The following is a 27,412-nucleotide window of genomic DNA, read 5'->3' as shown; positions in this document are numbered from 1 at the left end:
TGTCCGCAACCCTTAGTCATACATGTCCGACCAACTTTTGACAGGTGATATTACAAGTACAAGCTATGGTAGAATTCACTTAAATGTATAAAATTATTTTCGTCTCAGAGCCACGTACACGCATCAGAAGGATACAATGAGCGTTCTCTCTTAGAAATGTTACTTTTTTAAGACATTTGTTTGCTAAATCAGTACCAATATAATGAAGAGGTAACGTTGATTACTTTGTGTAATTCGTTGTAGGGGTTAATCTCAAGAACAACCATAACAATTCTTTTTACTAATCTATGTTGTTGCATACTCATATTTACCCGAAAAGTAACGCCGAACAAAAAGGCATAGATCGGCTCGTGTGTCATAATACAGGAAGGCAACTTAATCTGTTATGGCGTAAGGTTAGTCAGAAAGCAAAATTCGCTGAGAATAGGATGTGGATGGTAGATGCACGTCATTAAGGAAAGTCCGCTATCAAAGTTTATTTTAATTTAACTTATAATGTTTGTCTGGGAACTTTGTTGCAACTTGTTTTTAGATTCAGAATTGGGCGGTAAAGTCCCTTGGACTAAAGTGTGTCATGTTTAAGTTTAATTTTAGTGTAAGTTATTTTAAGCTTTTATTTTTGGCTATTGTAATAATGTTATTAAAATAATATTTTAAAGGCTACTCCTATCCCTGAGTACATTATAAAATAAGATATTTTTTTTTCAAAAGATGCCGTGGTATAAACAGAGTTAAAGGATATCGAATGATGACGACGTGAACAGATCTTCTGCTGATCGGGAATAAGATACCGATGATATAGAAAAGTTAGAATGAAAAGCCGTATTCGACATGAGATGAAATTGATACTAGGACTTTTGCCAATAGATTTGAAAGGAGAGAGATTGCTTCTAGCAGACCCGGTAGTGGCCTGATACTATCTACCTTTAAAGAAAGGTGTTTTAAGATTTACGTGTCTGTTTGTCTGTGACATAGGTCCCGAAAGGATTGAACGATTTCAATTAAGTTTATTTTGTAAAAAAGTTGAATTATGTGCGAGTGTTCTTAGACATAAAAAATTAACAGTTGAGTCCTGAAAGTGGGAAGAATAACTGAATGTTTACTCTACAAATATATCTGAGTGGGGACTAAAATGAAAGCGCACTGAAATAGACAGTTTTGAGCTTTATTTTATGATAAAATTGGTGGTTAGACAATGGGATATGGGAAACCGATTGACAAGTGACCGTATGAATTAATACATCTCTCGCAATTCTGCTAAAGATGATTTGTCATATGGGAATTGTCGCGGGTTTTCTATAATTTATTCTTGCTGAAGCAGTTGAATAAAATTCCATCAAAGATTATCGACCTATGTGCTAAGTTTAGACAACATTATAACGCGCAAGTATTGAGTAATACAATATTTGTTTCTGCTCACGTCGTCGTCATGACTAGTCCTGACTACGTGTTATGCCTTCCAGGGGGGTTCACCACATTACCACGTTATCCTCTTAAAGTAATACTATCGTGTGGGAGAGAGATAGCGCTCTACATTAAGAACGCCGTCTCTTTCACAACTGCAATAGTCTAGCTTTTTGTAGTGTTTTCCAGGCTATTTTGAGAAAGGAAACAAAGTATTCAGAGTTTAGACCTTATGTATCCATCAAGCGTAAGGAGAAAATACTGCGCAGTGAATGTCGTTGTTTACTTTTGTAGCATTGTTGGATATCTAGATTTTCTTAATTGAATACGCAGAAAGCGATTTAAATTGGATAATACTTATTGTTTTTTTCTGTATTAAGTACTAGCTGTTGCTTGCGACTTCGTTCCCGTGGGTAGAAGAAGATATAAGTTATGATTTATACCCGTCCTGTTTTTTTCACATTTTCCATTGTATCTTCGCTCCTATTAGTCGCAGCGTGATGGTTTATAGCCTAAAGCCTTCCTCGATTAATGGTCTTTTTAACACAAAAATAATTTTTCAATTTGTACCAGTAGTTCCTGAGATTAGTGCGTTCAAACAAACAAACTCTTCAGCTTTATACGAGTATATTAGTATAGATATAGATTTGTTATGTTGTTATTATTGTTATTTGGTATTAATTGCAAAATAGCTGTCTATTGTTTTATTTTCATTTGGAAGATAGGGTTAAAAAGGTGTTTTCTCGTATCGGAGACGTGAAAATTTTCGTATATTTATAGTTTGTTTTTCTTAGTTATGGTAAATTAAGGTATTTTTTAATTAACAACAACATGCGATCTTTTCGGTAACTAAAATATTGTGGTTTTGATACAATTTAAGCACTTTCGTATTTTAATTTATTTGCTCTGCATCAATTAATATTAATTCTGTCTTTAGTCATATGGGTTTAACGTGGGTTTAATTAATTGTATTAGAACTGCCTACACCTTCAGAGAATTATAAATAATGTAATTAATTGAATTCTAGTATTTACGTAAGCATGGGGGTGTCATACTTATCAACATAGACTACTACCACTTAATAAGTTTGTCACACTAATATTGTGAAAATAATGTTTGTGAGTTTGTAACTTTGTATCCTTGTCACGCCAAAACAGGTGAAACAATTCTGATGAAAATTTGTATAGAAATACCCAATATCTTGGTATTTATATGTAGGCTATTTTTTATCCGACTGCGTTTTCGAGCGTGATGTTTTAGTAGCAACCATCGACATACACGTGGGCGAAGCCACGGGAAACAATAAGTATTTATTATTGTAATTATTGTAAGTGATGATTTAATAACTTTTATTATATTAACTGTATTATCTAATCGACTTAACTGATCTATGCGTATTTATTTCCATATTATGGCACCGTTTAGTGTTATGTAATTTCTTTGGTTATTAACGTACTACATCTGGACCTAATAGGTACAGTCGATGACAGAATACTATTGTTTGGTTTCATATTAAGGATTAATAGAAATCAGTAAAAATATATTTAGATATTTTTTTTTTGTTTATTAAAAAAAGGGGAAAATGGAACCCTGCTACTGAGCTTTCGTTGTCTATCTCTCAGTCCATGATCACGCTGTATCTCATGAACTGTGATTAGACAGTTGAATTTTTGGCTGATAATGTATTTCTGATAAAAAGATCGAAAACATAAATAATATTTTTTGTTTTTGAATTTTTAGAATGTAGAGACGTATACTTTTTAATGTTTTTCAAAACCATTTTTTCTAAGAGCACTTTTAGCGCAACTTTTGACTAAATAAACAAGTTGAAAAAGTAAAAATTACAGAAACACATCAATAAATTCTAAAAAAAAACTTATTTGAAAAACATTCCCGATAAAACTATCAAATGACTAAACTATTTTTTTTAGTGTCAAGAGAGAAAATATCTCTCTTGCCACTTTAGCATTTACTTTTAAAGACATCCATAATACACGATGTGCTACACTCGATAATACCGCTTTAGGATATCGTAATAGCTGTATTTAACCTCCAATTACCATTGAGATCCGTAATCTTAAAATATTGGAAAAATGCGAATCTCCATACGTACAATGAAATGATAAATATTCAATGTGGGCTTTTCCTAAGAAGTTTGTTTAACATTAGTTTTTTTTGTCTCAAGGATCAAGTGACGGATGCCGTATTTCGTGTTCACTTGGTACTGTTAATACTCGATAAGTAATGAGGTTTTTATGGTACTCGAATTTATTTATTATGTTTTAATTGTGAGGGTTTTTTATATCCCGGTTTGGGATTCAAGTGGAAATTAATGATTAATTTGTTTTAAATATGAAAGTGTAAGGTCTCGTTACTCGGTTTTTTTCCTGAATTATGAAACAATATTTCAGAAATTAAAGACACGACTTTGTCCTTCCAGATGTTGGACATCGGAAATTTCATTTTTGTAGTTAAATTGTCTTAGTGATATAAGGCCTATAACAATATTCCATAAATCAGAAATGGTGGATCATCATTGTAGTTGGTGGCCATGATGATGGGTAATTATTATTATAAACATTAAAACCCCAAAAAAATGGTGTTTGTTCATTGTAATTGTTAAAGTGAATAAATATATTTTCATCACTAATTCGTAATTTATTCGATAGCCAAAAAAACAATTGGTAAACAAGTGATATTACCCGTAGTATCAATCCGTCGAGCGTTTATTCTATCTCGATCGATCACTGTTTTGACGTAAGGGGTCGCCCAGGCGTTTGTTTTCTACGAATCGAATTAGTTACGATTCAAATGTTCCAAAATAATGTTCCGTGATGATAGTACGTAATAGACTTGTTTCAAAATTGATTGCGTTATATCCTTCTAGGTGAAGTTTAAAAATAAACGGTTGTTTATGTAACAGATGTTGACTGGGTCGTGTTTGTCTTTTATGTAGGTGGCAATAAAGGTCAAAATGCGTTGGCAATTAAACGATAAAAAATTCGACGAATTGGAGCAGTAGGTCTAATGGGTTTTGAGTATGATTACAAGTAAGACAATATTTGTATTTTTCTTTGGTGTAAGGTGGATTACAATTTTTCCTTAGGCCTTAAGGTGGTATACAAACTATCTCCGTTTTCCTGACTTGGGTTGAGCGGAAGCGTGTGTCAGACTTTTACTGAATAAATCCAACACATTTTCCTTCCTTGTCCCTGGGCCCCGATTCTGTTATTTACAATGTCCGATGAATGAATGGCAATTATAAAATATCCTACTTGCAAATATAGAAGTAATAATAAGCTAGTTTAACTTATTTTCCTAACCCCCTTTGATTTAAGCTGTTGGTGGCTTTTTGTAAACAACTCATTGTTAATTCCTTTCGCTACAGTGGAAACAATGTAAAAATAAATAAATCAGTCAAATAACGAAGAATAGAACATAAAGTTAACAAGACTATGACACATCTTTGTCATTATATATTGTAATGAAAACTATTACTGAAGAAGATATTTTCCTGTACGGATAGCCGTATAGGTCGTTACGCCAAAGCCACTGTGCGCGACGTGTTGCAGGCTCGACCCAACGTAAGGCAAGTATTTGCGTGATCCATATTTGCTTGTTTTGGGTCTGGGTGACTTCGTGTACGTGTATTGCGCTACACAAGGATTTATTTCGTAAGTGCGGGAGAGCTTCGGGGAGCGTTTTTTTTTAAATTGCTAAAATAAACAGATTTAAAATTATTTTAATATACCAATACTTCTTCAAATGCGTCATCACAATACTTAAAAATATTTAGTTTGTCAGGGGCTTACAGAACGTTCTTCATTCTAAATTTTCCGTCTAAACGACTTAAATGTGGTCAAAAGTCTAAACATCTAGTTACGAATTTACATAATCACCATTAACAAAGTCTCCAATCACCTATTACTTAAATGTCTTTTACTTATTAACACTTTATGCAAAAAAGTTGCTCCTAAAAGTCACCATCGAACCGACGCAAACCGGTTAACATAAAAAAATAATAAAAAAGTTTAGCTTAAAAATATCTTATCGAATAAGTGACCTCTGACAACTCAGCGTATCGATTTACAGTTCGTAATACTACAGAAATCGTCGGGGAAATCTTTAATTTTAATAAACCAATACATGAAAGAGTGTTGCGTTTTTGTTAAGTTAACCAGACCACCTATGTACATAACGACTTCTACACGAGAAGCATTTCATCGGAAAATGCGAAAAAAATCGCCGTTCGACCGCAGCGTTTCGAAGTAGAACAAAGTAGGTCGGCTAACTTCGTCGATCGTCGGACGGCTTCGTGCGTCCTCGGAGATCGGCGCCCGCGCATACAGCATCGAGACACCGCCCCGGTCGCAGTCGCGCTCGTGCTTTGTAAAAGTTTTTCCTAATAATTACGTCACGGGATGCAAGTATACTTTAAAATTGCATTTTACGCCGATATGGACTGATATTTGACGATTAATTAACGTTTATTGGAAAGCTTTTTCTCTCTCACTCATATTATTTTTTTGTGGCCGTGTTGAACTGTTTGAACGAAAAATATGTTGTGGGAGACTGGTTTTATCGAGGAGTCAGATACAGTGAGTATTTAGTTTGTAATTTAATTGACATTATTTTGATACTTTTAATGTATTTTATTAATGTTTTAAATTATGAAACCGTGCCCGTTGCACGCGCACACAGGCAGGCACGTACGTACGGCGTGTTTGTGTATGTGTGCGTTAACTTTCTAGTTTTCGCTCGACGCTCGAATGTATTTACATAAAACGTGAACAGTTTTTCATAATATAATCCACATGGAAGCATTTAAGGCGTATTTTAGCGTGTAAATATTCATCGTGCACGTCCCAGCTGTGATGGGATTAGGAATAGCTTTATTTAATGCAAATAAAATGTTGATTTCGATGTTATGCTATGTGCGGACTAAAATGACGCTTCTGAGAAGCTAGGCAAGAAATGCTGTACGCAGCGGCATTTTACGTACCATTGTTGAAGTTTTATCAAATTGTTCTTATCTGTGACATGTGAACAATTAAACAAATAGTAGATAGCATGTTGTAAACATATCGTTTTGTTATTATAACAATAGTTATTTAAGTTGAAGTGAGTTTTAAGTGGACTCTACATTGATTTGTATTACGTGTATTTCTTTAAACCTACTTATTAACTTATTTTCTTGATTGCTTTTTAATGAGTTGCTTTATATCAAGTCATTTTACCTGCAAACGATCACGTCACCGTATCTCAGTCAATAGAAACCTTACGAGCTTACAAGTTACAATCAATGACGTCACCAGTTTGTTTGAAGAATTTTCCTTACCGTGTGGATAACAGTATTTAAAAAAAACTTCCACAAAACGAAATTTATGTAAAAAATAATCAAAGCCACCTTTGACGACGAACTCATTATGGAAATCAAAAATTAACAGAAACTGATCGTAAAAACTGATGATTTAAAGATATATCACAACCAGTTCTGATTATTTTGATTGTAAATAATTTAAACATCACACACATGTTTGATAAACATAATTAAAAACTCAAACAATTATTTCAAGTGGTTTTGTGGCACGCAGACGAAGCCGCGCCCTAAAACTATATTTGTAGCGACATATCGTGCATATTTTCTTTTAAAATGAACACTTTTGAGAAAAATGATATTCACAGCTTTTGCGACTAGAATACAAAGTCATACTCATACATCGAAATCCCTTAGACATCACAAAAAACACATTTTTTGTACAAAATTACACAAATAGTAAGGGCAATCAGATAATCAAAAGTTCTAAAGTAACTGGGTTTTTCCAAGCATTAAACCTAGTTAAAAACTCTTTAAAACCTCAAAAGACTAGGTACTCACATTGTACCAAATATTCGATCATCGACAAAAAGTATTTGGTTGTAACAAACAACTTTTTATAGATAAACTCTATGCGTAAAAGGGACGGCATGATTATCTCCAAACAAAAGAGCGAGATGGCTATATCATATGTCTATCGGTACGATCTTGTGTGTCGACTAATTATGAAGTTATGGACAATCAAGTGATTAGATATTTGCATAAACAATTGATGCCTATTACGAATAATAGAAAAGAGCTCTATTTTACACAGGTATAACATTTTCAGGTATTATATTTGAACATTCTAGTATAGGCGTACTCTTTAAACTAATTTTAGATTTGTTTCAAGATTTTAGTTTATATCTGGTTTCTTGAAACTATAATAAGCATCACTATCACCTATATTTTAATACCAACAATTTTTGTAATTCCTCAATATTTGCGATTGGTGACTTAAAGTTAACTTTAAAAATATGTAAATAACATTATTTTCATAGCTTCGGTTTTAAAATGTTGTCTCTGCAAATTCATATTTTTGTATGGCAACAATAATGACCAATAATTATTCAATTAAAAAACAAAAGAAATCAAATCTTATATTCGCGAAACATCCAATTAAATTCTATTTTACAACACAATTATCACGCTGTCATCAAAGAAACTCTACAGATCGAAAAGAAAAACAATTATGAACAATCTTTGCATAACCAGGACGATGTGATATTAATGCGTCGCTTTCTCGGCTAATATATAATCAGTGCGTCTGCGCCGGCTTGTGCTCACCCTAATTGACTGATAATATTAAGATTAATTACTATTTAATGCGTTCTATAAGTAATATTATAGAACAACAAGCTGTATTAACAAGGTTCTGAGAGATAGAAGAAGACTGTAAGTGTAACTATTATGATGGACTTTGGGATCAAACCCCATCTCAATTGTATAAGAATAAATGTTACTTTATCCTATTAATATTATAAAAGTTTGTATGTATGGAAGTATGTTTGTTCCTCTTTCACGCAAAACCAACACATAGGATAGTTTTCCTGTTTCACGAGATCATCTTCGATTTGAGCCCGGCGCGCGACGGTACCGCCGGCAACAGCTAGTTTCCAAAATAAAGACAAGGAAAAAAATAACTCTTCTCGTGTTCCTTACAGAGGAAAATTTTATTTAATACATACATCTTATTTAACCGATCTTTTTAATGAAGCAGGTAGGTAACTTTGCTTTGAATGGAGTTCAAAAACACTAAACGGGCAAAGGGACTATTTGACATTTAAATATCTTTTTAAGTCATGATTAATCAGTTCTTATTCTTTCGAAGAATATTAACATTTTCCTGTCTTACAAAGAAATCTTGTTTCCATTTATAAATAAAAACTTAAGGTAACTTAATGTTAAATTACAAAGACAAAAAGGCAAATTCTAAATCTGATTGGTTTAAAGAAGAATACAGGATAAATTAATGATGTTATTTATGAAATACTGGTTATTCTAGAATTAATAATGTTAAAATATAGAAAAATATGTCTATCTATAGAAGGTTTTTTATAACTAGTAAAGTAAGACAGCCTGCGTCATGTTTGCGTGTAAGAAAACATGATGGGCACAGTTAAATGGCTTTTATGAGAGAATTATAATTACTTATAACACTATTATGGGCGATAAAACTTAACATCTTCATAAGCCTGATGTAGTTGGAAACCAATTTTCTAGTACTTCGTACTGCGTTATGGACTTTTAAGCTCTTGAAGTTATTTTTTAAGGATCTTTATCTCTAGGTCTATTACCATACACAGATTTTTCTTTCAAAATACGCAGAACTTTTTTCAAACTATTGTGATTTTGGCTGTTAACTATACCAAACGATAATATCTTGTATTCACAAAAAAAGTAATTTATGCCATAGTAGAAAATCGAAATGACGGGAGCAAAAAAAATAATAATATACACACGAAAAAATGAGTTGTCTAATTTCCTTAATATTCGATTACCTTCATTCTTTCTCCATAAAAAAAAACTTTTAGAATGAATCATAAAGTGACATATAAATTCTCAGTACAGTAGTCAACATTTCCGTATGTTAATAGTAAACAAAACATTTCTATGACCTTACTAAAGTCCAAATTTGGCGGCCATTTTGAACACGATCGATCTCAGATTAGACATAGTCGGAAGTTATAGTTGTATCTACTATATGTTGTTTGTTAACTTTGTATTTAATTAGATGATGAAATCTAAGAAATTTTAAACTCATGTTTCATTTGACTATATGTTTGGATTAGTTCCCTGTTACCCAGTAAGTCAAATGTGTTCATATCTGACAGGTTTTCAAAATTTGATAAATTCGTAATTCAGAGAGCTAAAACGCAGTTTAATAAATCAAAACTTCTGAAATTTAAGTAGGATTCAAAAATTACACAGAAATAAAAACGAGCAGGGATTGCGATAGTTTTATTATTTGTGGTTATAGCGACAAGTGAAACACAACATCTGTAAAAAATAAACTGTGTACTTGTTACGGTTCATGAGATAGCCTTGTCGAGGAAGGACAGAAGGGCGGATGGGCAGACAGTATTTAGGTAGGTACGGAACGTTAAAAAGGTGGTAAAGAAAAAAAGTACCGTTTAAAAGGATAACTCTACGTTTCTTCGTAAATTACGTCTTAAGAACTTACAATCTACAAATAATTAAGATCAATACAATACACCTTATTAAATTTACAACGTGAACTTTTATCAATAATTCATAACCTTTACATACAAATTCCTTTTTCCTCAAGGACTGTTAATTATCATTAATTACATGTTGATTTAAATCAGAGTAGGAAATAAAGAGTCATTTGTTCATTGCGTAGTTTGTCGGAGGTCGGTTGAATTCGAGTAGATGGATTATAAGAGTTTTTTTTGTCGCTTCAATTGTCATTTGTTTTGATGCCTACGTGCTTGTTTGCATGTATGTGTTTTTTAGGTGTAGAGTGTTTTTGAGCTTGTTTGGCTAGAACGCAGTCATACAAAACAATAATAGTTTAAAAAATGTATAGTGGACATTTTTAAGATTATGAGGTTATTACCAGAAGTAATACTTTTAAATTGGTACTTAATCTGTATTTTATACCTAAAGGTGATATATGTATACAATGATAAGAACTTGAAGAAGAATCCATCTTGAAAAACTGAAAGCTAAATAAGTTTTACATTATTATATTTTACAGAGTTAAATATTTACAAGTTAAAAAACAAAACTAAAGTAAATTGGTTTTTTAACTTGTAAATATTTAACTCTGTAAAATTGTAAATAGATCTAGTTACGTGTAATACCCATAATGGAGGATACAGTAAGACAGAAATTATATTTTATATAATTAGATTTCAGTTTAATTGCTCTTATATTGAATACCAATAAGCACTGCGAAACTACAATATATTTACAATTAAATTAAAACAATGAAATGAAAACTTCTGACAGGGCAAAACACAGTCGCGTTACCAACTACGCATATTGTTAAATTACAAACTTTAAAGCTTTTAAATACAGTTTTAGAGCAAAGTATAATAAACAAGTACATATCATTTATTTAATTCACCAATTATCATAATTGATCAAGTTTCTCCGACACACTGAATAATTACATTGTTGGGTAAACGCGACTTGCTCAGTAAATGTGAGTCGCGTTCACAAAGCTTGTTTGCTACGTTAATATCATATTAAAGCTTTGATCTTTTAAACTCGGAAGCAATCCCTTTGAAGGCCGCTCGTAAAGCGATTATGTAGAAGAAAATTACAGTTCACACGTCAAGGGGAATTGTACTCTAATCGTAGACCAGTACGGTGCAATTCGCAAAACGCAACATTCATTTTTTGCATATTTTATTAAATTGTACCAGTTCTCAACTATGGTGTGCGTCTGGTTTCTATATTCCGGGCCTACTGCACGTCTTTATATACGTGTAGTTTGTGGGCAAAATATTCACAAAAGTCCTTTGGTTCCCTTCGTGTCCAATATAATAATGCGTTTAGGGCGGTTTTGGGGTTGCCTCGTTTCTGTAGCGCATCCGGCATGTTTGCAGCAGCGAATACAGACTGTTTTAACAGTAACATGCGCAAAAGAGGTGCTGCTTTAGTGCGCACGGTTCGAGCCAGCTCCAATGCCGCTCTAGCAATGATAGCTCATAGAGTGGACTGTCCCTACATTCGGCATTGCTGTGAAAGACACGCCCCGCAATGTCGGATGAAGAGATTACTATAACCTTATTTTACTTAAGTTCATATTATGGTTTAATGACATATTTTGATTATAAATTTTAATGTAATTTAATTTGATGAATTAATTGTATTACCTACTCAATGAATTTATTTATTTGATTTTAGCATTATTTTATTAACCTTATTTTTATGACCTACATTTTACATTTTTATTGATAATTTGAATTGATAATTTTGTTTTGTTAAAATTTCATTAGTATTTGTGTCAATTTAAATAATATGTACAGCAACAAAAACAATGGAGCAATATGGGTTATGATTGCCTGAAATAAATGTATTTTATTTTTTATTTATTTATTTATAAATTGTTTGCATTCTAATTTGAGCTTTAAGTTTGAGTAGCATGGTATACATTCGTGTTTAATTGTAAGCTCGTTTACCGAAAGTATAATGGTAAAGCAGGTATGTTTTTTAAGTACATTTTGACCTTAAACTGTTACAATCCTGTAATTTTAAATTCATTATTCGAACATAACCATTGTGTTTAAATGCGATTATTTTTATTGAATGAATTGGCGACGATTTATTTAACAAACGGCTTAACGATATTGAAGTATCCATTTTCGATAAGGTGAAAAATGTATGGAATTTTAATTAACTGTTCTGTCATGTTAATTGAATAAGAGTTTAATGATGTTTAATGCTTGAAAAAGAAAATATTTTTTTTCTTATTACAATATTGAACTTTTGAAAGATTGTCGCACAATACAAGACTATAGGCTATTATTAAACGTAGATATGTACTTGAATAAACTCTTACTCATATAATAAACAATATTTGACCGATTAGTGTCGCTAACACCACGGTCTGTTGAACACTCGGCACCTTCATAGTCTACAAATAAAAACTACAAAAAGTTTTATAAAAACATTATGGTTTGTAGAAGTCGACTCGTATTGACTTATTTAGAAACAGAAATATTTAAAATGAAAAAAGAAATACAGAGTTCTTTATTAAACTTTTATTAAAATGTCGTAACAACTATTGTTCTATTTTCAAAATCTTTATTTACTCATAATCCAGAAAACAATAATATGCTCCTTTATTAAACTGCTATCTTTTTTTAAACTTAGCCGTTGTAATAAATTGAAAGCAAAAAAAGAAATTAGAATTGTAGGTAGGTACAATGTTGCATTGTGAACTACTTACTCAATACTTATACATTGGAAAAGCCATACATAAACGTATGCTTTCGAATTTTCCGCGCGTACCCGCAATTAACCCTTCAAATGACTGGGACAATTTAGATTCTTCGCAAATCGTCGCGTAGAATGAACAGCGAGCTACATAGCGAACCATACTTTCTTGACTGAATTATGTTGGAGGCAAGGATGTTATAGAGATAACCGTAACCGAAACTATCGGATATTCGAAAAAGGAAATTATAAGTAAGAGAAACTAATGCTTTGAAGCATTTCGATTGAAGTTTATTTTTTTATTTCAAATTCCCCAAATCGACTGGCACTTCATCTTCCTCCTCGTTCACCTCCATCTTATTTATAGAAAAAAAAAATAATTTCATCCAAATATCCGATCCGAAACCACGTATCCATAACAGCCCTAGAAGTATCATTGACTTGAAAGAGAGAAAAGACAGTGTTAAGTAATTTTTGTTATATTGTAATTTGATTTGCGAGTGTCACTTATCAAAGCTTGAATGTGGAGAAAATATTTTTTTCTTTGAAATAAATGTTACCCACTGGTTATTAGGGACAGAATTTCAAGATTAGCTAAGACATATGTGTATGCCTGCAGTTTTGCCAGGCATGTAGAGTTCATTTTGTGTCTTCAATTTATTTTCAATCTAAAACCACTATTAATTCACGTCACATTGATCGGCGGAGGAATCAATTAAAATATGAATAGAAAAAAAAGAGTCAGTTATTTATGTTTCTTTTTCTTTTAAATCGACTTTTATATTTTACATCTCAATTATCAATTCTACAGTTTGAAAGTCACACGATAACTTCCATGAAACATAACTTAGTATTCGTCACACGCCACGCACAGTTAAAGTATGACTAAGGACGTTTAAATAAATACTTAACCTATGAAAAAAGCGATTCGAAACACATATTTTTGAAATGACATAAAGGAAATATTGTGCAATTTCTTCTTAAAGAGTTATTTTAAGAGATTTTTTTTTTAAAATAACGAACTATCCAAGATGCAAGAATGTAATAGCGTGGCATCTCTTTTCAACAACTATAAAATTGCTATCTTGCTCTCCTTTTGAATGAAACCTTATTAGTTCGATTTTCTCTTTCGTCTATTTGGGTCGAGGACGAATCGTGACGTCATTTTGCATGTTGGCAGTTAAGGTAGTTTGAATGAGGTGTTTCTGCGATTTGAATAAAAGAAATTATTTTGGCGTGTCGCCGCGTATTCTGGGAGCGAACCGCAACACACATTGTTTGCACTTGTGAGTAAGAATGGGTTGAATATCAATGGAACTTAATTTAAGGTAGAGGAAAATCAAGTTGGAAACAAGCTGCAGTTCAAGCAATTTTCATGGAAACCCGTAAACATTAAGTAACAAAAAAAGGTTTTTTTTGTAGAATACTGCTTATCCGTCCGTAGATTTAATATGTTGAAATTTTAATGATACCACTCCGAGAATTTTAAAAGTAAAAAATAAGACCTCTTAGAAGTCTTTCATAACAAGAAAAAACAGTGAATGAAGTATTTGCAATCGAGCATTGCTTCAATGATTGTTGCAACTTGCAATAGACAGCGGTTTTTCCAATATTATGTAAATGTGAAACCCGAATTCTACAAAATTGAGCTTTACGTCTATCATCCAAGGTTCATATTACAACTTAAAACATTTAAATCCGCCTTAAACCCTAGTTAATACGGTGATTAATTTAAGAAATGTTTTGACTTGAGTTACGTATTGTTTACGAGCGAGACATGATCTATAATTAAGTTTAGTTTATAGTTTACCGCTAATGTTTGACGTAATGAGTTGTTAAGCTTCGCTTGTGATAGAACATCGGGTTTCCCTTTAAATCAAATGTGAATGCATTTGCATAACCATAGATGTCAAATGTTTTTGCAATTAAAGAATATTTGAATTTTACGACATATTGAGGTATTGATGTTTAATTTACTTGTTACACAACTTACACAATGAAACATCATATATCATATAGTTATGTACGCTATAATAATATATGTTTCATTAGTACTTTTTATATTATTTTTCCTGTATAAACTTATCTTTAAATATCTTAATTACCGGCTACTGCTATCAATTTCTACAACAATTAAACAATCACCCTAGAATATTGACCGGTACTAATAGGTACGTATCTTAAGAACGTTCTTATATGTCTTCAAAAACAGGGAGAAGATTCATGCACTCTAAAACTACAAAATCGATAAAAATAAAAAATCTTAACTTACATCTTAGCCAAGCGAAGTCGCGCATAACAGCTAGTTGATACATAATGATCATTTTGGCACAATTTTCCGAGAATTATAGCCAACAGACTCACGAATCAGAAGGCGTCTATCATGACTCATGAGTTGCGAAAGTTGGACCAGGAAAATGTATGCGAGTGTTGCAAACCCTCGTTTTGGTAAAGCCACTGTTGAGAAACAGATTGTGCGTCAAACAGATAATTATGGTACTTTAGAGTTTCTGCACATTTTTTGGTTGTAGTCTTTTTAGGTGGTGATTACCGCATGGAGTTGTTTTTTTTTGGTTATTCTGTGCGTAGGTTATATGATACTAAATTGCGTGAGGTACAAAAAGTGCGTTGAGTTAAATTAAAGTGTGTAAGGTTTCTTGTAGAGACTTTTTCATAAGACGGTAATTTTAAAACGATAAAAGTATCTAGACGTTTTACTATTATGGTATACTGGTATATAATTAATGTTTGAAAAATCTCTGAAATATATTTATTAAAGATTAAAAATATAATGCAACTCGTAGGAATTAAAAAAAATGATTGATAAGATCATTTCAAAATTTTAGGCTTTAATGGGCAGAACTAGGTTTAAACCAACATCTTTCATAGCAATAAAATTTATGCAACGCCTTAAACAATTACTATGACAATATGACATACCTACAGTATTTTATGTAAGACATGATATCATATTTATTCTGACAACATAATAACTGTTTGACATTTAATTATACATAAAAACATATGTCATATATAAGCATGGGAAAAGCCTTTAGTTATGTTGTTTTATGAATTTTATGTTATATAAACTGCTTGGAGATCTAAGAAAATAATGACTTAGGTGAAGAAGTTAAAGCGTCTATCCGCAAAAAATGCCATAATACTTTGACTCATCCTTGAATTACTAATAACTTTATTATCATGCGTTGATTTGACCCATTATCACATCTTTTGACTATCCTGTGAAGAGAAGAGCGCAAGTACTACGATCATTGAAATGCAAAATACTCGTCATAAATAGGTTTATTGATAAAAATATTTTCTGATAAAGCAAATAGCCGGGGACAATTTGTCAGAGTGTTTAACAAAAAACTTTTTTTTATAAATACTAGTAAAAAAATAAGGTTGTTTTGTTTTTCTATTAACGTTATTTGCTTTACGTCCTACGAGTTATCTCATTTCTACATATAGGCGTGACAAGAGACAATTATTTGGTTCTATTAACACATTCTGGCGATAATTTACAATGGAAGTTTACCGCCTCATGCGTGCGCACTTCGTATTTTGTGTTATTTGTCTAATCTATCATTCATGTTCAAAAAACAAAAGATATGTTTAATCTGATAAGATAGAGTTTGATATAGAATTTAAATCGTAAATATATTTTTGTATGAATCAATTTTCTTGTAACTAATCTCTAAATACGTGTATGACTGTCATAGCTTAACACGTTAAGCTCACAAAGACACCTTGTCAGTTCGATGGTGAAAATCGATTGACGTTCCTGTAAACTAAAAAATTAACTGCATGCTAATTTCAAGCTTAAGCTTTATCTAACAGCCTACACTTTCAAAGAGAGACATGCATAAAAACTAGGCATTTCCTTTAAAAAGCCGCAGTCAATGTACAAGTATGGAGTGACAAAGAATAAATTTATAGAAAAACTGTAATAAGGTATATTTACCATCAATATGACTGTTTATGTTTCTATTTAGGCACTTTTCAAACAGTTTACCTAGATAACAAAGAGAATCTCTATGAGCTAGCCTTAGTAACATTAAAAAAACAGGAAAATTGATTACACAACAACGTTTCCATTGTTCTAGCATATAACTGCATATTGAATATCAATCATAAACATTCAACATATTGCTACATATTCAAAACACTGGAAACACCTTACTTGAGAAAAACGTGACTTTGACACAATTATATTAATATTAAAACAACAATGGGACATTTATATTTTTTCCATAAACGAAAAACCCAAATGCATAACGATACCTACATGCAATATTTATAGCACCTAGTATAATATAGTTATTATTAAATACTTGAATATTCTAAACAAAACATAACAAAGGGAATCGTGAACAAATCAAATTTATCGATACGAATAATCGAGTGGGCGGCGAGTAACGATTTTATGTGTCGAGTTGCGCGCGCGCAGCCCAATCGCGGCGGTGAAAGGGAAACTCGTTTGCGTCACAGGCTCTATAACATTACGTTTGTATACACGACCTTGTTATACATGTAATAATTACGCCTTATTGGCTACTGTGTCATAGTACCTATAGACCAAGAGTTTTTGTCTAAAATTACTCACGTAGATAACTAGGGTTAAGGATTAAGTTCATGATAAATACCACAGCTTTAATGTCCTAATAAATTTTAATGAGTTTTAGGTCGTTTAAAGGTTAGGTCTAGCCTAAACACGTTTCTTGGAATATTATTTTTAGACTTTGAATTCAGTTTCGCTACTACTAACGCCATCTGTTATCACTTGTTGGAACTACGGTCAAAGCTTTTGAGGAGTAGTACATTGTGGCATTCAAAACTAGTATTGAGTTATTTTAGATTCGAATTTAATTTACAATTTAAATTGCCTTATTCGACTCGGTACAAGTTATGTCCATGTTTTAAATTCTATGTATCGAGATATATTATTATGCATTTACTTTATTCAAAAAAGTATTTATTGAAACAAAGGACGATTAGTTTCGCACACGTGGTGCGAAATACATAGGTATAAATTCAAACTAGCATTGTGTATTCAAATAAAAAATAATCGTTGCATAATTCATCCATTGTCTGTGACCAAAGTAGGCGTTGCTAATCGATTCTAAATTCTGGTCATTACATTTTAAGGTTAATTTTCTAACTTTAACAGCTTTTAGTAATTGCTTGGCCGTCAAAGGTGTTATTTTGTGTCGTTTTATTGGCAATAAATAAGTAAGATTCATCAAGTTAGAAAACAACTTTGTGCAATAAACTAATGGAGGTCCATCCTTAGTGTCTTTTAAAACTCCAAATTTATTGTTAAATAATTAACAATCAAGATTCAAAGGTGAATAAAGACAAATTAAGAATTAATGGTCATTTTCCTTTTATCATAAAACAAAGTTTAACCCAAGCCTTTTTTGTCGTCTCTGTCAGATACAAGCAGAAAGAAGCGATAGAAAGATATTTTCTTTCACTTCCAAAGAATATTTAAAGTTTCAATAATCATTACAAAATCAAACCCACGTGAATTTAAACTATAACGATCAAACTTCATTTACATCCATTTGTAAAACAAAACACAATCCTTTTGTCTTTTAAAGCTAACTAACAGACTGAAATATACATAGCAACAAGGCGTGCAGTAATCGTAAGATTAAATCCACCATTTTGTAAGTGGCGCGGGAAAACCAGAGACCTTGAGAACCGGTTCCCCTCACTGCGCACGACGCGAAACAAACATTTAATACGACTTGTATTAAATGTACTGTGATTTTGACGATTAAATGTTTTAGTTGATTTATTTTTAGCATCCAAAATTCTTCTTTCGTTTTTTAAGGTAGTTCCCCGAAGGGTTAGATTTTTTTAACTGTCACCAAACAGTATCTCATGAACCATGATACCTAGAATTTGAAAATGAAACTTGTCTCGTTATCATAAAGTTCATTTTAAAATGACTCTTGTGTTATCTTTCTAAAACTTTTTATCGAGCTTTTCAATCAGTTGTCGTGATGTTTATAAATTTTAAAGAGGTGCTATTACAGGGCTTACATGTTTAGGCTTGGCCGAGTTAAGTATGGCTATGTAAATAACTATATTTGTCTACATAATACTGCTATTTATAGATGCGGTTCTATTGATTTTTTTATGCATTTTGAGAACCAGTCAAATATTTTTATACGATGCCCGATTTAAGAATAAACTATTGACAAGTTGAAACATCGTTTCGAAATTTCAAAAGATTATTTTCAAAACGTATAGACAAATTATAAGTCAAACAAATTCTTAAATTTATTTTCTAAATCAGTCAATTCCACCACAATAAGCAATATCGAAATAAAGAATCTTTTATTATTCAATAAAAAACATCAGTAAAAAAAATGAAGAAGACTCGTGAATTACACAAAAGATAATTTGATTGGTCGATATGAATCAACACGTCAGATAAGTTTACTATGAGTTGTGTACGTGACCCGGCACAGATATAACTCAACTGACAATAGTTAAAACATAACTATAGATAAAAGCTAATCACATATCTTTAATAATAAAATAGTAAGTCCGTCTGTAATATTGACTGCACGGATAGTCGAGTGGTGTAGGTCACCACTCGAAAACAACTGTGCATGACATGTCCCGAGTTCGCTCCCAACGTATGAGATTATTTTTGTGATCTACGAATGCTTGTTCTGTGTGTGTTTGTCTTGTGCATGGGACTTGAATGCAATCTTTTGAGGAGGAGTAGTTTAGTTAATTTAAAAACGACTTAAAAAGGTACTGGTTATGGCCCGCCGTTTCACTTGCCAATTAATATCTGAAATTATTACAATTTCATTAGAAACAGCCTATCAAATGCAAAAACTATATTAAACAGTCGAATTGTTCCTGACATTTGATACTACTTCTTTAAGGTAGTTATTTTTCTTCTAGGTACTTCAAACTAGATTTTCATTTTCTTGTTAATATCCCATTATATTAACAACGTAACGAATATTCATACACACAACAATAAAATCACAAATTACACCACAATATATACAGATTTTATTAGTATTTTTAATATTGATATTTAGCATGCAACAATTAAGTGCTTTAATGAAATAAAACTATCAGGACAACGTGAAAAATATCTTTAAACGAGGAAAAACGTATTATCGATTCATAAAATCTAAATACAATACGATTATTCATTTTGGTTGTGCAAAAAAGTCAATGTAAGGATGACAGAATAGTATTTTTATCTAAATTCAGTATAAAAACATACGTAGGTAATTTTTGCAAAATTCGTTTCTGAAGTTGAAAACTTCGGTACTTTTGGTATAAAAAAATCTTCAAAATCAATACATCATCTTTTTTTAGTACTTATTTTAACTGCATATAATATTTTAGTTTTAAAGAATCAAAATAGAATAAATAAATACAAAATTTCATTTAAAGAAGGAAGTTTTTTAGGCACTTTTAAGCTTCAATTATGACTATAAGCGCACGATTCTTGAGTGGCAAGAAACTCCTTAAAAGTATCGCAATTTACCTTGTCAAAACAAAGCACGTGGCAATTATCGTAGGTATTAATAAGTAGCAGGTGACATATCATCTACGTCATTTAACTTCAAAGGAATTAAATTTTAAAGCTATCTCCTTATCACGTAATACACGGTTCTATTATTTAGTAGCTATCTCGACATTATCATCACTAGAAACATCGCATTTTGATCAGATACCCACATGTTTTCAACGAGGAACGTAGTCTAATAAATAAAGTGTACTCAATTCAATAAAATAAAATATTCCTTTAAAGGCAAAACTAAAAAAAACTCCTATCTAATCGACAAGACGAACTTTGCTCCATAAGATAAAGCAACGTGATAAAACAACATATAAAAATTATCGAAATAATATATATGATAAAACATAAAAGAATTACGTATTTCCACGTAGGCAGCCGCGCGGGTCGCAGATAATAATAGTTTTTCAATAAAAAATAATTGAACAATTCATAAAAAAAGTGACTAAATAAATGTGTGTCAATAAAAACAATGATTTGAACATTTTTACAAAATAAATAATAACAAAAGTTGAATAAAGAAGTGCTTTTTTATTTTTTTACGAACTGTGCTTTTTTGAGTATTTAGTAAAATACTGGTTGTTTGGGTAAATACATTAATTTGATAAATAATGGTGTCGGTTTGGGACTACTACAGGCGTGGGTACGACGGAACCTTATATTTGGCTGAGGACTATCAGGTAACGAGCACATTTTTTAAAAAAATAATCAAATATTATTGTATTCTTAAAAAAGTATTGTATTATTACAAAATAAAAGAAAATTCCTTTTATAACATCAATTAATAATTACTAAGTGATAAAAAATAATAGTCATCGAAACTATATTCCAAAATGAAATTCAAAAGTCGTAGGATGAAATACCCAATTTAACCATGAAGATTGTACCGAACGATAAATTTGTCACCCTATTATATTTTTGATCTGGTCAACCTTTCATTTTATCATTGACACTGCAACTGACGTCAATCGATGGCATTACGTAATTTAGGCTTTTCCCTCCTCTTAGTCACATCTATACTTTTATTTTATTACTTAATTTGCATTTAATTAAGTTTACATAAGGCCTTTGCCCAGCAATGGGACACAGTAGGCTAGGAAAAAAATAATTTACATACATTTTATTGCACTTTAATAGGGATGCGTCTATTGTATGTCCAAAATATAACCATTAATTTCGTTTTAAGTGAAAAAGAATCATTTTGGCTTAACCGTAAATAGAAATTTTGATAAATTTTTCATGTAAAGTATTAGAAAGCATACGACTTTCATACTAAGTGAAGTTCTAATCGAATTGACTTTTATATATGTTGCACTATCTTGAATCTTGTGTTATCAACGATGAAAGATAATAAATTCAAAGATAGGTAAGTAGTAGACAACGTGACAGTTTTCTATTCTTATCAAAAAAGTAAATGATTACTAATACAAGTTCGATGATGCAATATTGTACAATTTCTTCAATCCTACACTGTTATGTACGGTAATGAAAACTGAATTAATCCCTACTAATATTATAAATGCGAAAGTAACTCTGTCTGTCTGTCTCGCTTTCACGTCTAAACCACTGCACTGACTTTAATGAAGTTTGGTTCAGAGATAGAGCTGACCTTGAGAAAGAACATAGGATAGTTTTTATCCCGTACCTCTAAAGCTAGTTACAAATAATTCACTAGATTTTTACTTGTAAGAATAAACAATGCATTTTATATGCAACAAAATTAAATTCTACCAGATTCAAAGTTCTAAACGACATTATCAGTCTCTGTCTACCCCACACAGTTACAGGCGTGATATACGAGTTAACAAAGTACTCTTTATAAGTATGTACACGACTACATACAAAAATATGAATGACATGTGCCAGCGTGGGTGTTTTATGAATGGGTTTCAGTTATGACATAAAACATAACAATCAGTTAGTCAGCGGGTAATGCCGGCATTACTTATGCAATTAAACCTTACCTTCTAATACTTGAACGTCTTTAGCTATAAATAGTTTGAGTTGCAATTATTATTGTTTAGGCGTAATTTTCTGGGTTAATTTGACTATTAGGATTTAATATATAATATAACCCTAAAGGTCAAATCGTTTTGTATTAATAGCTTAGATTGCCTTTGGTCACAGTTGTGGAAGAGAGATGCAGCTCTATAAAGTATATAGCGCCATCTCGCTCTGATAATTGTATGTCATACTTCAAAAGCTGATAATAGACCCTCAGGATAGTTATTTCTTTTATGTCTTCTTTCATCATTTTAGTTATTAAATTGAATGGCGTTTTATAGTGTAAGGCAAGTTAAGTAATATCTAATATTTTGTAATTAACGGTCGACGTTATTGTTAGGGAAAAATGGTTTAAATATTTAATGTATGAGACTGGAATGCAAATTTTATTGGATTTCATGACGTTATTTACTTTTGTACATTCGTTTGTATCATAGGAATGTAGAAACCTTATAAAACTATTATGAAATTGTATATAAATAATTTTCTAATTTAATTTACTTTTTCTTGCAAAAATAAATGAATTTTAGTTTTTTTTTACTTGTTGCATTGTTATTTTTGGCAAGTGCACATAATGAGTGCACGACGTTGATGTCTTTCGTACTAAGATTTGATAAAAGATGTTTTTGCAAAATTTTATAAATAAGCAAAAATGATTATTTCGTCACAATTGTATTTAGAAGTCAATGATAATATGCTAAGAGGAATTCGAGTTTCTTTTCCATTTGCAAATGCCTGTTTTATTTAATACTTTAAAACGTTAAGTATTACACAACATTGCGATTGCGAGTCTGTCTCATCTGTGATGTACATGAATACACCTATTAACACAATTTTCTTCAAGCCTTTTCTTAGACAAAAAAAAACTAATCAAATCTGAGAAAGAAGTGAAGGACCTCATTGGTATTAATTAAATATCGCGAGCACAATTAAGAACGTGGGACGAAAATAACATTGTTTTGTTCTCACGTGTAAAGCGTATATGTTAGTTTGTGTGCTTGTATGTGTGCGTATGCATGTTCTTTGTCCGCAATCAAGTATTATTACCGAATGAATGAAGTGCGGAAGGCGGCTGACGTAATAGAGATCACGACTCACGATCTATTCGCCTCAAGCTGGGGTGGGTTACCCCGTTTATGTAATGTAGATTACTTTAGCTTGCAATGTTGATTTTATGATGGAAGTTATTGGTAGTTTTGTTGTTGTGGAATCGTGTCGTCTGAAGACTTTGGTGGGACTGTCAGGAGTTTTGAAAAGTATGGGGAATCAATATACTAAAATTTCTAGGGTTGGTATCAAGTCGTTTGTTATCTGGTCGTCACTAAGTAGCAAGAATTTCGAAGACGGATGTGTAATTTGATAATTTTACAAAAAATGTAGTTGCAATTTAAAAATGCGCAAAAATTGATCTCAATAACAATTAAAATAAGTTCGTGTCTAAACGATAAGATTAAGAAAAATGTTTTTTTTTTGGGTCACCCACTCAGATAACAGAAAACCCGTTTAAATATTCTAAATATTTTCGCATTATACGTTTGGCATTCAGCCGCTGAGTGCGTGAAAATATTGCTATACATTCATTCTATAAGGAAACGTTGACAATGGAAGACTAACAGCAACCAAATTACTTTTTAAATTCCTTTATAAAAATTTTCGCGAGCGTCATAGAAACATAATTAAATATAGTATGACGTTCGGCAACGCTGTTCCGATGTCAGAAGTATTTGTTATATTAGTCTAGTGGCCGCGTACTTCCCGTAGTGACGTAGTATTCATTGAGGCAAAGCCTTCGTGCGCGGGCGGCGAGCTCAGTGGCGGTGTGATCTATCCGCGGAACACACGCACTCCAAAAAATACCGGCGACTACACAATTAACAACATCAGTGTACAAAACAAAATCGAAAAACAAGTGCTGGTTATATTTTGAATTTGGAGTCGCCGGCCGGCATCCTAACCTCAACGCTATGGAAGCGGCGCACGCGCAACGCTGCTCGGATATTTGACCGTGTGAGTGCTTTTTTAAAACAGTGAGTGAAAGTCTGAGGCAAGTGAGTGAGGTTTTAAGCTTTTTTTGTGGACTTACATATTAATACATGTGCCTAATGTGGATTGAGAAGAATGTTTTTTTATTGTTGTTTTGACGTATCATAACTTTTTATCATACCTGACAACATACAATAGTATATGGCGGTCATAGTGGATGAATAACTCGAACAATACGTGTTTTAACAAGACATTGCGATTTATGTATATACAAGCATGCATATGTAGATATCTATAGTCCATAATAACGGTCAAGTCATTGAATTAGTTTTGATAGTCAACGACTTGCGTGGGATGCATTGTCATTCGATCATTTAAGACCACGCCTCCTTGATACTTTAGCTATCCTATTATAAGTACAATACAAAATACATTGAATACAGTATCAAGATTAGCAGTAGTAGTCTGCAGTAATGTCTCACATTGCCATTTTTCTTTTAGTTTTAAAACATAACTTAAGGAATATAAAATGTTCTATACATAGCTGCTTTACGCAAATGCTATTTTACGGAAGATGCCTTACGAGTTTCTTCGCTAAGTGTGGACCTTAATCATGAGCATCATGACACTGTCAAGTGACTAATTTAACACAAATACTTGTAATTTATTAGTAGTCGGTGATAAATCCACCTAGTTATGCTAGATCATAAAATTAACTAGTAACTACTAATACAGGTTTATGTCTAGATATCATAACGTGATTGTATTAACATTAAATTATTTCAATATGGCTGATTTAATTACTATGCATGTGGTAATGCAATAAAAATATCTTGAATATAATTACAGTATTTCTTTATTTCTTAAACGTTTTTTTTTTATTAGAGCTTGACTATTCAAGTATCAAGATTAGTCTCACTTGAAACGAAACTATACTTGTAAATTCCGTATACATAAGCGTAGCAAAAAAAGACATTTTATCGAGGCTAATAAAATTCTTGAGAAGACAATAAATTTAGCACTTGACACCCATTTAATTGACGAATAACTGGGAATCCCTGAATTTAAATCTAGTTTCAAAGTAGAATTACAAAATTTTCTGTAGTTAAGCTTAAGTGGGTATAACCGATTATGTTCTATCGTAAAAATGGAACATTTGGCCATGGTAGTCTAGGTTCCTTATATGGTGTAAAGACAATTATGTTAATTTTTCTAAAGCATTTACTGTTGTTTGATATCACGATCTTGGTCGATGCTACAGATGTTTTCATCAAGTTAATCTGCACTTGCCAAGGTCGAGAATTTGATGGGCTACTTTTTTTGTCTACGGTTGCAGACTTTTTACAATTTATGTACAAAGCTTAGTTACATTAAAAATTATTTTGCTCTCATAGTGCTATTTATAAACAAAAGCGGGTTTTATGGAATTTTATTTTTTTTTATTTTAGTTTTTTATATAATATGGCCAACTTTTAAGTATGACATAAGGGAAGGAATTATTCTGTAGCAACCCCATGCTACGTAATTCGTAGCAGTAACCACACATAGGCATTTGGCCTTTACTCAGTGAACTCGTAGTATATCTATAGTAAGTCAGTATCACCGAGTTCATTGGCATTTTACATCTATTTTTGTAGCCTGCGAAAGGCCTAGGATTAATAGGAGAGGCGTGGGTCTGAATACATCTAAATAGATAGACAACGGTATCCTAAAATTATTCGCAATCTGTTGAATTGAAAATTAATTTAAAAGATCGCTGAACTTACGAATTTTTTGGTTGCCAGTTATAGTAATAATATTTTGCGTTAAATAAAAAAAATAGCATTGACAGACACCAGATGAAATTTTAAGAGTATTTTTTATAACACAGTTAAACCAACAACCTTTACATAAATCCATTTTACACGTCTAAGTGCACAATAAAGGACTATAAAGGGTGTTCAACTTTGTACACTTTTTGCCAAGTCGGGAACCCCGTAATGTAATTCAAAGTAATGGGCAATTTAAGTTTATCTTGTACAGACATCTAGACGAGACTCGTGTGGCTATAATACGATTATGTGAGCTTTAGAATTAACCTTTTGTTGTCACTGTGGTTATTTTTAGACAAAACAACGTCAAGACAACGGTCAAAATCACTTTTAAAGAATAGAGTTTTGAAATTGCGAAATTGTACTCAATTGTAAGTAAGTTAAGGTCGAATGTCGTATTTAATTGTTGATGCACAATGCTTGACAATTTAATGGTAAAACGTAAACTCTAAGAGAAATTCGTAAAATACTGTACAGTTGATTTTAAATGTTTTTTCCTGATAGATGCCAGTAACGTAAACTACACTCGCGAAGAAAACGCTTTAACATAAACCTATAAATTTTAACTCACTCTTAAATAATATTTCTTCTTCCATTGTTAACGGAATTTTCCAATTAGTTAAGTTAACAACCATTCACAATTTGTTGTGTTTATAAACTTTGGGAGTTATCGAGACGGCTTTTATTTTTAAAAGAACCGAAAGATTCATTTGTTTTCAGTAATGTGTTTTATCGGTATCTGGTACGTATTTTAGCTAGCAACGGGAGTACACGTGACTCTTAAAAATAAATTCATTCACGCTGGTCTTATTTTAGTCTGGTGTTAAATAAGTGTGCTGAAATAGAATTTGAAGGTTTAATTGTTTTTCTGTTCATTTCATAGCGGCTTATAAGTTTCCTTGGCGCACTTTTTGGCAAAAGTGTTATATGTGTGTGTGTATCTCATGTTCCTAACTATTCATTTCAATTCTAAGACTGTAGTCGTTCATATTTTTTTCCAAAAGAATTGTAATATCTTAGACAAAATACACTTTTAAGTCAACCCGTTCCATTCATACCTACTTAATTCTAAATCTATGTCACAAAACTTAATAAACAATTCGCATGCATCTATTTTTTAACAGAACAAACGGTTGAGCGAACTTTGGCGTGATCGTGAAAACCCAAGGCCTAAGGCAACTGTTTTAGATGCCTGTCGTATGTAACAGTCACGCTCTCCATCAAATCCGACTGCGTATTGACGTCACAGCATTGTAGCCTTTTTTATCGAAAACGGAACGCACACTTCCTATAAGAATCTAGGGAAATTATAGATTTTCATTTGGAAAAGTCGTCGTTTTTATGTTAACTAATTATTGTTGATGGGCTGCGGTTTTCTAA

General features: G+C 31.9%; 1 protein-coding gene across 4 annotated transcripts in view; it reads left to right on the top strand.

The window, feature by feature from the left end:
• Window positions 1-5,771: 5,771 nt before the first annotated feature.
• The window catches only part of LOC113506994 (DNA-binding protein D-ETS-4), a 38,294-nt gene continuing 16,653 nt past the window's right edge, over window positions 5,772-27,412 (top strand). For 2 of the 4 annotated variants that reach the window (XM_026889863.1, XM_026889850.1), the window contains exon 1: window positions 20,777-20,914. In XM_026889863.1, coding sequence (XP_026745664.1) covers window positions 20,846-20,914 — 69 coding nt within the window. In that variant the 5' untranslated portion in view covers window positions 20,777-20,845. Of the gene's footprint in view, window positions 6,003-20,776; window positions 20,915-23,766; window positions 24,246-27,412 lie in introns of those variants that run through there. The other 2 variants (XM_026889859.1, XM_026889871.1) reach the window with 2 other exon arrangements.

Source organism: Trichoplusia ni, chromosome 2, assembly GCF_003590095.1.
Source record: "Trichoplusia ni isolate ovarian cell line Hi5 chromosome 2, tn1, whole genome shotgun sequence".
Taxonomy (NCBI): Eukaryota; Metazoa; Arthropoda; class Insecta; order Lepidoptera; family Noctuidae; genus Trichoplusia; species Trichoplusia ni.
This window is presented reverse-complemented; position numbering and strand designations above follow the sequence as displayed.